Consider the following 11,775-nt stretch of genomic DNA (forward strand, 5'->3'; position numbering starts at 1 on the left):
AAATTTTAGTTAAAATTGTCCGGAAAAGTTATTCAGAAAAAAGAAAAAAAGAATTTAACCATTAGATTACACTTTTTTCTACCTATTTTACCAAAATTTGATATTTTTTAAATTATATAATTAAAAAATTTAAATACTTCATTAATTTTTTCAAAACATATTTTAAATAACAAAAATTAATCCCAATTTCATTTAAATTATATTACCCAAATACTGAACTAGTTATCTGAATAGAATCAAATAACCAGAGAAACAAACATTTGGACAAAACAACATAAGGCATTTGAGGAGAACCAGAATAACAGACATTTGAACACTTTTGTTCAATTCTGTATGAAAAGGCAGTGAAATTATAGCTGACTAAACTGTAATTAATGATAAGTCCTTGAGAAGATTAATTGACCTGAGCCAAACAGAGCATTTGACTCCTACTTGTTAAGATTCTTTATCTCATCATATTATATGATATACAATAATAGAATGTACCGAAATGCCCATTGGGATGCCCTCCAGAATCCACTAGTCTTTTCCACATGCACGGCCCAGTCCTCAGTGTTCACCCATAAGGACACCCCATGTTTGTTAATGTATCCAGCAGACTATCTACCTTATCTTGCCTTGCCGAGCCTGCTGTAAAGCCAATATCCCAGACCATGACCATGTTTTCTTTATTGTTTTCTTGTCTGCTAGCTCGCCCATAAGACCTGCCTGTCCCCTTCCGAGCACTGCATGCTTTTTGTCTCATCCCCTGTATCATTACCGCCCCATATCAGAACCACAATCTTTTAGAATATACAACTCTAGCTCTGCTCTTTCTCAGCGCCTGCAACATCCACCTTGATTTCTGCAATCTCCTCTGCTGCATTTCTCCTTATCTTCGGAACTTCATTGAAGGCCTACTACACTTCTACATATGAATGGCTTCATGTCTTTGCTCCCCTCTCTCAACTGCATGAACTGTTGTTATTCTTGGGAGGATTGAGGAGATCTAGGTTCTTCTTGACCATATTACTACTCAGCTTTGTTGAAATGTACTCGAGAACTTCATAATGGACTCCACCATGCCCGGTCTTGTCCCCACCCGTCGAGTAGGTACTGCTTATTGAGTATGCTATCAGATTCGGCCCCAGAATCTCATCTCCACGCTTTCCAAGGCTTCAGAAAGCTATAACTGATGTGGGTGTGGTGAAATCTCATCCCCATACTTTTAAAGGCCGTTCACAGAGCTCGGGACTGATGTGGGTGTGGCGAAATCTCATTTCCATACTTTTAAAAGGCCTGTCACAGAGCTTGTGACTGATGTGGGTCTGGTGAAATCTCGTTTTCATACCATCACTGAGCTGGAAACTGACACGGTTATGGTGATAGAAGCCATCCATGGTGCTAAAAGTCAATACTAAGGAGACCCACCAGCGAAAACAATGCTGGTAGTTCTTGCAAATGGTTGTTGGCTTTAGCTTTTCAGTCATTCGATGACTACAGACGATGAGAAGGGTGCCCAGATGGCCCAAATGATACAGGAACATTCAGAAAACCCTGAGGAGGAGGAGGAGCGTGTGAGCTTTGATCTGAACTCCATGTGCAAGTTTTCATCCCAGAGTGACACAGAACCCATTGAAACCTGCTTCCCCGATGAAGTTCTCGAGCATGTGCTTGTGTTTCTGACAGCCCACAAGGACAGAAATGCAGTTTCTCTGGTCTGCAAATCGTGGTACAGAGTAGAGGCTTGGACTCGACACCAGGTCTTTATAGGGAACTGTTATGCTCTTTCGCCTGGGACTATGATTAACAGGTTCCCCAAGATAAAGTCCGTGACATTGAAGGGTAAACCTAGATTTGCGGATTTCAATCTGGTGCCTCCGAACTGGGGAGCCCATCTGCATCCATGGGTTTTGGCCATGGCTCCGGCCTATCCATGGCTGGAGAAGCTGTTATTGAAGAGGATGACTGTTACAGACGAAGATCTGGCTCTGCTTGCTGACTCTTTCCCAAACTTTAAGGACTTAGTACTGCTTTACTGTGATGGATTCAGCACCAAGGGCCTTGGTATAATTGCAAGCAAGTGCAGGTACAGAATCTTATTCTCATAGCCTTTGACTAGTGGTACAAGTGTATGATACTAGAAATAATCAGTAGAGGAGTTATAGAACCAGTATGCATCGTTTCAATCACTACTGCACATCTTTTGCCAATATCACCCGGGACTTGCACCGAGTCTCATCCCTTAAGTCATGCTATACCTTGTGGGGTAGACGGCACTGAGAAAGGAATCTCCTCAACGGCTGAACACTCTGTCGACCTCACCAGTGAACCAAGGTCTTGTTGGAACATTTAGGATATCTGATTGTTTGATTAATAGCTTGAAATGCATTAACTTGCTCAACTTTAACTGTCTTTTGTTTCTGTGTTGCTTGGACTTTTAGGCTGGAGTACTAGTTCTTATTTTGATTGAAACATGTTAAAGAATATGTCCAAATTCTCGCCCTTTCTGGGCTACCAAGATTATGGCCGCTACATTGTATCTAGCTACAGGACTCTGACCTGAAGAGTTCACTTGAGCCGCTATTTCATGAGTTTTTTATACATTAACATTCAATGTATTATTTGAAGAAGCAATTTTATGTGTATATATAGATGTAAAGATTTCATACTTGAGTCATCTCTATAAAAATTGTTGGTTTATGCTCATAATGTCCTTGTTTAAGGTCTAGCCCGTTTGGTGGCCTCCAAGTGCAGGGAGTGAAAGGACCCTGCAGTTGCCTTATGAGGACATCTATCGTTCACCATAAAGATGAACACGCAGGCCATATCTGCATTGCTTGCAATTGGAGGCCACGTGTAGAAAATATTAGCTGCTAACCCCCTACCTGTCAAAATGTGTGCATTTTTTTATACCAAAATGGCTATAATGGCCATCTCAAATTTCTGGGTAACTTTAAAGTCAAACCTCCTCTCCATTGGTTTTCACTCTCTGGACATCACCTGGTGTGTCACTAAGGGAGAAATATGGTTACAAACAGAAAGTCAATGGAACCAGTGGAAGCCACGATGAAGAGGTATATCAGTAACGTGTGCTACAACATCGCCAGATTGTATCATAGATAGAAGATTAGCGCAAGAGTACCTGAAGGTTGTACTTTCCATTCGGGAAATCTGAGTGGCAAGTACAGAAGTTACTGCATGGCAAGTAGTTGCCATATCTCACGGCTGTAAATATAAAATAATATCTTTCAAGATCTCTGGCAGCTGCCTGCTCTCTGGATATCTCCTGTGCTCTCTAGATATTCTAATGTGTTGGCCAATGGGGTAGGTCATAGAAACACGTTTGACCGTGCATTTGGGGCTGTGCCTTACCCTTAAGGTAATGAGAGCAAATTTTGAACTCTGAATTGGTTTATGCATAACTAGTTCCATTGTGCTGTGTAGATAATGATTTGGATAATGTGAGGTAGAACTCCAGGGGTGTGGGCATGTGATCTGGATGTAGTTACCATAAACCCTGTTTCCCTCCTTGATAGCTAGACGGGGACCATTAAGGTAGAACCCAGGAGGAGCCATGAATCTTCTGATAATTTGCCTCACCTGGACTTGATCTGCATCTCCACCTGCTGCCAAACTCATTTATATGGTAACCTTGGAGAAGAGTAGTTTCTGCGACAGAATCAGATCTCTGCCCTCAGGAGCAATATCTTGTAAGGAGTTTGGTAAACATAAATTTGACAACATGTCTGTTTTCATGCATATGACCTTATATAGGTACAATGTCTGTCTGGACTCTGCACTTGGCCATCAGTTGTAATAGGTGAGCTGAAGCTCTAATATACACGAAAACAACAGCCTGGTTTATTGTGCACTTGCTTGTCTGTCTGGACAGCATGAGTTTCTACTCGATGATAATATTCATGGCTATTAAAAGCATAGTCACGAGGTTAACCTATTTTTATTGAAAAGGATCGAAGTTTGGTGAATTTTAAGGTCTTGTGATTATATTTGCCATTTGAGGATTGGACCTTGTTTTGCAAATTTGTCAGTACGTGACCTAAGGAATGTAATCTGAACTTGTTATATGCCAGATTTGGCCACAGAATGTTATAAGCCAAGGTCCAGGTTATGCCAGTACTCGCAAAAATTGTATAACCTCCTGGACAGAGATGACAAGTAGACATTTCACAAGATTCAAGCAGGGTGAACCTTAATGACAAATTTTATCATATTTTTCTGCAGTGGTGATGTTTTTTCTGGTTTTCATTGTTGTTGAATTTGAATATGAACACGAATGAGGTGACTTAGTTTAAAAGAGAGGTTGGGTGCCCAATCCTCAGTTATGCAACGATATGAATCTGACAACAGCTTTAAATTTAAGGAGCTTGGTATGGATGCCATGGAGTTTCATCTGCAAATAGTCTCTCTAGTTTATAACAAGATAAATATGATAATTTTATCAATGTCCAACGAATGACCAGAAAATTAGGTCATTGGTACTCAAAAGTACATCCAGAGTAAGCACAAGAGAGTGGGAGTGCGAAGGAATCTCCTAATGCTATTCTATCAAAAGCAGAAAACATGAAACAGGAAAAGGGCTAAGTAACTAGCCAGCAAGAGTACAAATTAACTGCAGAAGCAAAAACCATGACAAGTATGAAGAGCGGATGTGAAGGTGTGCTCAAACTGGAAACAGGGGTCCAATCAAGGGAGAGAAAAGAAAAACAAGTGTAACCCTTGTTTGATAGTGTCAGTCTTGAAGGCACATGTCAAGTTTGTTTCATGAGAGTGATGCATCCAAATGTTTTTAGTCTCTACACGGCCTTTAGCTTCTAGTGATACACAGTATCTGCTAGAAAGGTAGCCTGGGGGACTATAGCCTTATTGCTCCTCATTATTCACAGTGTTGGTTTTTACTGATATAATGGTTTCAGTTCTCATAAGATTGATCAAGTTCACAATCTGCTAAGCCATAAAACATGATAGATTTGACAAGATCATTGAACAGAAGCAGGGTTTGAAGCATAGTTACTGGACTCATGGGTAAAACCTGACTCAGTGCCCAAAGGGCCAAATGAGCCAATTTAAATTGCCAGCGAGTCAAACCTGCCAACTTGGGTTTAACCCACCAGATCAATGAGTTTTCCTCAAGTTTGACAGTATTTAATAATGTTTTTTATACGAGCGAAGATTTTTCTGAGCCAAATTGAACTCTTGCATCTTTCCTGCACCAAGTTTTTCACTGAGCTGAGTTGTGTAACTCTGGTCTGATGGATGTATTTCATGTTTTAGAATCTCCATTCTTGTAAGACTCTACAATCTGATCTACACTTATTAGCCTTTAAAAATGAATAAAAACATTTACACGGGATCTTCAGAAGTAAGGGTAGGCTCCATAATACCCAATACAAACATGCTTATTAGACTTTCTTAAGTACAATACTTCTATAAAAGAGTTTCAGCACAGAGAAAATTAAAATATGCTGAAGCAAACTGGGCTTCTTGTGGCTTTGTTGCTTTCAAAAGTGTATATATATGTGTAATACTGGAAGGGATTTGGAGGATGGTATTATCATGGTCATTGGCATGTAATGTAGAAACACCTCTTCTTGCTGATTACATTTATGTTAACATGCTCCTCCCTTCTGGTCAGCGGATAGTCTATCTGAACATAGAAGTAAAAGAGTACTCTAGGAGTGTGAGTGATGTGTAGTCTTTGAATAGCCGGCCTGGACTGTGGTTCGATCATGGGATTTATGTATATTAAGGAGCACCCCTAAAGACATATGTTTGATGGGATGATATTTATGGTCCTGAAAGGTCTTACAGTTTACTTAATAGATATCTGGTCAATTAAGGTCTTGAAAGGTCTTGATTCTTACCTGAGCTCTGTTCAGTCAGTTAAGACTCGTCTGGTCTTATCTAGCTCTGGTAAGTAAGGTTCTAAAAATATTATTAGCTGGGCTCTGATATGCAAGCTCCTTAAAAGTCTTATCTGACTGAGCTCTCCTTAGGTAAGGTCAGGAGAGTCTTATTTGCCTGAACTGTGTTCAGGTAAGGTTCTGAAAGGGCTTGTCAGAGTGAGGTCTGCTTGGGTTAGGTTCAAAAGGTTTACCTAACAGAGTTTGCATAAGCTCTTGAAAGGTCTGCTCTGCTTTCTGGTGAAGTCTTGACTCTTGAATGGTCTTACCTAACTGAGCTTTGTATAAGCTAAGGAAAGAACCAAACACAAATTCTGAATTTGTTGGCCAAAGTCCAGGGAAAATGGTGATTCTCTCTATAGGTGACCTTCTTTGTACAAGAATACATGACCTTCTTTGTACAAGAATACCGGTCAATGCACAAATTCTGCATTTGTTGGCCAAAGTGCAGGAAAATGACAATTTTCTTTGTAAGTGACCTTTGTATAAGAATACTGGTCATTTTTTGCATAACTGAACACGTTCTTACCAAACAAGAGCATCTCAAGTTATTCTCAACCATCATGATTACTTGATTATTCTCCTAGGTGCTTTTGTAAGACTCCATTGTCAGTATAACCTTTCAGAATCACTTTCCTGGGATAAATAGTAATAGCTGTAATTAATAGGGGGCAGTCAAGAATGACTCAGAATACCATCTCAAAACACGCTCACGGTCAATTTCAAATAATGAAGAATATATGGAGGAAGAAGTTGCACCTTCCATCTAGTAAATAGAGAAGTAGTATTACCTTCCAGTAATTTAAGGACTGTGCTCTCAATTGCAACACAGACCTGATGCAAGACAAACCCAACCTCTAGTCTGCAGTGAGTCTTTGTTCTGTCTATGAGGTGCATTAGTATTCTACTCTTTTCCTTTATTTGGGGATCTAAACTTCCACTAATCTCGCATTTGTACTACCTAAGTTTCTGTCGATAATGTTTTGGAATTGTGGTAGAGATTTCTATTTTCTGTCAAAATGATAAATGTATAATCAGACTATAATTATTTCTAGACCTGGATAGTTGCCTTTCTCTTTTACTCAAAAATGAGTGAAAAATGAATCTTATTTATGAATGTTTTGTTTTGGCATCTGCGGATGTTTTTGACTTTTCTTTTTCTTTATATTTATTTAGTGAGACAACTTTATAGGTAAATAGGTTTTACCTTTTGATTTTAATGAACTAACTTTGTTTCAAATAATACAACATTGACATCCTTTCAAGCACAAAAATTCTAATTGATGAGGTTTGTTTTTGCAGACAATTAAGACGACTTGATCTGAATGAAGATGATATTGTCGATAGTGGAGTTGATTGGTTGAGCTGCTTTCCAGAAACAACTACCACTTTAGAATGCCTTAGTTTTGAATGTTTGGAGGGCCCGATAAATATTGATGCACTTGAAAGATTGGTGGCACGTTGCTTGTCTCTAAAAGAACTAAGGCTGAATAGGACTATCTCTATAGTACAGCTGCATCGACTTATGTTGAGAGCCCCACAACTTACACATTTAGGAACAGGCTGTTTCTCCTATGATTTTATACCGGAGCAAGCAACAGTTCTTCAGGTTGCCTTCAACAATTGCAAGTCACTTCAGTGTTTGTCAGGATTTCGGGAAGTTGTTCCTGAGTATCTGCCAACAATCTATTCCGTTTGCAATAACTTACTGGAGCTGAACTTGAGCTATGCTGTTATGGGTAGCAGGGAGTTGGAGCAGATTGTCTGCAATTGTCCAAAATTGCAGCGTCTTTGGGTTTGTTATCTTCCCTGCCCATTACTATGGAGTATCCTGACAAAAGCAAATTCTCATCTTTCAAAACACAATTAAAATATGTAATTAGACTTAGGGTTGCTTCTACAGGTAGTTAAGTCTAGTCAACATATTTCATTCTGCCTGTCCTCTAACTGATGAATGTATGGATTTTACCTACAATTAATAGCTAAATTGTAAATAAAATACACCGTTCTTTAAGTTGCTCTCAAGCTTCTTTATCATCTCGATTCCTTTGATTGTATCTACATATGCATGGAGCTGTTACTGTAGGAAGCTAATCTTGCCTTAGTTCTAAGTTTTAACTTCTGTAAATTTGTAAGACTAAACAAAACCAGACCAAACTGGCTTTGGGAAGTGGTCTAGAACCATAGTTACCAGATACGGCTGGACCTAGCTTAAGTTCAAGTTTGGCTAGACCCCAGACCTTTCAGAGTGGCCGAACCAGTCCAGATCTCTGAACCGTAAGTGAAACACTGGAAAGAAAACAAAGGATTTCAATTGATGAACAAAAGGAAAAACTACATTCGAGCCCTGCTGCACCCCCATGTCATATTCCTTCACTTTTATAAGCTAAAAGCACTTTATATGAGGAAATATCTCCTTTTTGAATTTTGCTTTTGTATGCTTATTTTCTTGTGACTGTTAGAACTTCTGAGTAATATGTATAATCTTATATGTTTTATATTTCTGGGGTTTTCCCCTAACCTTTCAAACTATTTTTGAAATCTCAAACATTTCCAATCCCCTCAAGTACCTACCAAACTTTTCAAACCTGGTAACTATGCCTGCAGCAAATGCTTGAAGGATTGATATGTAATCGTGATATAAATGCTAAAAGAATTATGAACTTTAAGAGAGAATTGTCAGAAGTTTTTGAATCTTATATTGTTTTCCACAATTCCAAGTCATTTCCGTCTCTATTAGGATTTCAGGAAGTTCCCAAGTATCTGCTAATAATCTATTCAGTTTAATGGAGCTGCACTTCAGTTATGCTGTTGTTGGTTGCAGGGAATTGGAGCAGATTATCTGCAATTGTCCAAATTGTAGCATCTTTGGGTTTGTTACTTCCTGGTCCATTACTTTAGAATATCCAGACAGAAGCAAATATTTGATCTTTCAAAACACATCTAAACAAGTGATAAATATGGAATTAGGCATAGGGTTGCTTCCATAGGTAGTTAAATGAAATCCTGTCATCATATTTCATTATGTCTTCTAACTGACGAATTCATGGATGTTACTACAATTAGGAGCTAAATTATAAACAAAATCGATCTTTCTTCAGTTGCTATCAATCTCAATTACCATGTATTGACTTCTTTGACTGCATCTACGTATGGATAGAACTGTTGCCGTAGGAGGTTAATCTTGCTTTAGTTCTAACTTCGTTAAACTTGCAATTCTAAACAAAGCCAGACCAAACTGGCGTTAGGAAGTGGTTTGCTGCCAAAGTTACCAGATTTGACAGGACCTAGCTTAGGCACAACTGAACCCTGAACCTTTCAGATTGGACAAACTGGTCCTCACCAAACCTCCAAAATTTTCTTTAGGAAAAACACAAGAAAAAAAACTCTTTATATGAGGAAAATTAAAATCTCTTATTTTTTGGTGTTCATGTATTTTCCTGTTATTTTTTGAATTTCTGAGTAATATGTATAATTTTAAGCATGATTTTGTATGCTCCATATTTCCAAACTTTTATCATGTCCATTTCAAACTTTTTTTGAAATTTCAAACTATTCCAAACTTCCCCACTTCTGAACCTACCAAACTTTCTGAAACTGGTAATTAAGCCTGCAGCAAAGGTTTGGAGGTTTGAAATGTAAGTTGATACAGACGCTAAAGTATCCACTTTAGAATACCGTCACAAGCTTTTTAAGCTTCCACGTTCTTGTTTATTAGAAGCCATTCAAAGCTATTATTGGTTTGAGGCTACTCTTCCAGATGGTGACATCTTTTCCTGTTATCTTTTGAATTTCCGAGTAATATGTATAATATCAAGCATACTTTTATATGCTCCCGTATTTTCAAACTTTTATCATGTCCATATCACACTTTTTTCAAAATTTCAAACTATTTTGAACCTTCCCCCTTCTGAACTTCCAAACTTTTTGAAACTGGTAAGTAAGCCTGCAGCAGAGATTTGGAGGTTTGAAATGTAATCTGATACAGATGGTAAAGTAATTATCAACTTTAGAGAATTGTCATAAACAAAGCTATTATTGGTTTGAGGCTACTCTTCCAGATGGTGACATCTTCTGACTCAATGACTATCTATTTAGAATTGAATAATTTCAACAAACTTAGTCTAAGCTTTACAGTTTTTGAGTTGTCTCAATTATTTTGAATCATGGTCATATACGGCCATTATGGGAATGATTCATATTGGTAGGGGACATTTTAGCATTTTTGTTTGTTTTATTACTTTCATGATGAAGTGTTTCCTTATAAAAGAACAAAATTCTCGTGCAGGTTTTAGACACAGTGGAAGATGCAGGTCTACGGGCTGCTGCTGCAACCTGTAAGGACTTGAGGGATCTCCGAGTGTTTCCCATGGATGCAAGAGAGGATGGGAATGGTTGTGTATCTGATGAGGGTCTGGTTGCCATTTCAGAAGGATGTCCAAATCTCCAGTCGATACTTTACTTTTGTCAGCGTATGACAAATGCAGCAGTTGTGACCATGTCAAAAAACTGTCAGAACCTTACCAGCTTTCGACTCTGTATCATGGGTCGGCACAAACCTGACCATATTACTCATAAACCAATGGATGAAGGATTCGGTGCCATTGTAATGAACTGCAAAAAACTGACGAGGTTGGGAGTGTCTGGCCTTCTGACCAATAAAGCATTTGAATACATTGGGACATATGGAGAATCATTAGAGACCTTATCAGTGGCATTTGCTGGGGATAATGATTTAGGCATGAAGTATGTTCTTGATGGATGCAGACGTCTACGGAAGCTTGAAATAAGGGACAGCCCTTTTGGAGATACTGCCCTTTTGTCTGGTTTACATCATTATGAGCAAATGCGATTTTTATGGATGTCTGATTGCAAGGTCAGTATACAGGGTTGCATGGAGCTAGCAAGAAAAATGCCATGGCTGAATGTGGAAATAATCAGAGAAAATAGCTACAATGACTGCCTTGTGGAAAAACTTTATGTATATCGTTCTGTAGCAGGGCCTCGTAAAGACATGCCACCAATCGTAATTACTCTGTAGCCATTTCTTGTCCAATTTTGTGGCAATGGCCATTGTACTATTTGGTGAATCTGTAAGCAACCGTGCTTTCAATTCTTCATGTCCAGTGGTTGTAGGGGTCGAGTCCTTGTACATATTTCTTTTACAAGTGCAGTGGAGTAGGAGGTCAAATTGGCAATATTCTTTGGCATTTCCTTCAGGGTATGGATATTGTTGCAGGAGCTCTTATTGTGATTAAGTGGCACAGTGCTAAATATTAGAGCTCCTATTGTTGACCATTATTTTAATACAGGACAATGGCTTGATTACAGGTGATGCTGAAAGGTGGAGGACGACCAATGAATGCTCTATGCACACGCATTGGGCACTATTTTAGGGTCCCCAACTGACATGATTTTAAATTGAAGTTATTGTTAAGTAATGACTCTTTTAATGAGTCCTTTTGCCATGTCACTTCAATAAGCTTTTGAAGTGAATTCTACATGGATAATTTTAGTTGTTTTTATTAAGGTTTGACTTACACTTACTATTTCAAGTTACAATAATATTGTCAATCTAGTATCTAGTAATTTTATATTTCTACAGCATTCCAACTTCTAGTTTTAGTGTATATTGCATTAAGAGACTTTAGAAACGATATTGCAAATATGTAGGAACTTGATTTCTTTAAGGCTTTCCCCAATGCTTCACAGCCATTTGTTTTGAGAAATTTTGAGTATCCATACTATGTCTTCAAAACATCAGGTTTGTCTAGCTGTGGATTATCCATACTGTTCCCAAGTTTCAAGTTTGTCAAGCTTACCTTAATGTCCTGTGAAGTATAATTGCAACTTTGAAATTGATGAAGAGATT

General features: G+C 38.4%; 1 protein-coding gene across 2 annotated transcripts; it reads left to right on the top strand.

The window, feature by feature from the left end:
* Positions 1 to 489: 489 nt before the first annotated feature.
* LOC149154066 (transport inhibitor response 1-like protein) lies at positions 490 to 11,503 on the top strand. Of its 2 annotated transcripts, XR_016262788.1 has the most exons (4): positions 490 to 2,068; positions 7,206 to 7,698; positions 10,192 to 11,124; positions 11,235 to 11,503. XR_016262788.1 is itself a non-coding variant. In XM_089440372.1 (3 exons), the coding sequence occupies exons 1-3, from the start codon at positions 1,473 to 1,475 to the stop codon at positions 10,942 to 10,944; spliced, it is 1,842 nt and encodes a 613-aa protein (XP_089296498.1). In that variant the 5' UTR covers positions 490 to 1,472; the 3' UTR covers positions 10,945 to 11,503. The 2 variants fall into 2 exon arrangements, 1 of the variants encoding a protein (XP_089296498.1); XM_089440372.1 differs by having other exon boundaries at positions 10,192 to 11,503.
* Positions 11,504 to 11,775: the final 272 nt, after the last annotated feature.

The sequence above is a fragment of the Pinus tabuliformis genome, chromosome 9 (genome assembly GCF_031772625.1).
Source record: "Pinus tabuliformis cultivar Carrire ecotype Pingquan chromosome 9, CPIR1, whole genome shotgun sequence".
Classification (NCBI taxonomy): domain Eukaryota; kingdom Viridiplantae; phylum Streptophyta; class Pinopsida; order Pinales; family Pinaceae; genus Pinus; species Pinus tabuliformis.

Bases quoted from the DNA above. Each gene is read 5' to 3' on its own strand.
- LOC149154066 (XM_089440372.1), top strand. From the start codon at position 1,473: ATGACTACAGACGATGAGAAGGGTGCCCAGATGGCCCAAATGATACAG. The intron at 2,069-7,205 runs GTACAGAATCTT...TTGTTTTTGCAG, and splicing joins ATAATTGCAAGCAAGTGCAG to ACAATTAAGACGACTTGATC. The intron at 7,699-10,191 runs GTTTGTTATCTT...ATTCTCGTGCAG, and splicing joins CAAAATTGCAGCGTCTTTGG to GTTTTAGACACAGTGGAAGA.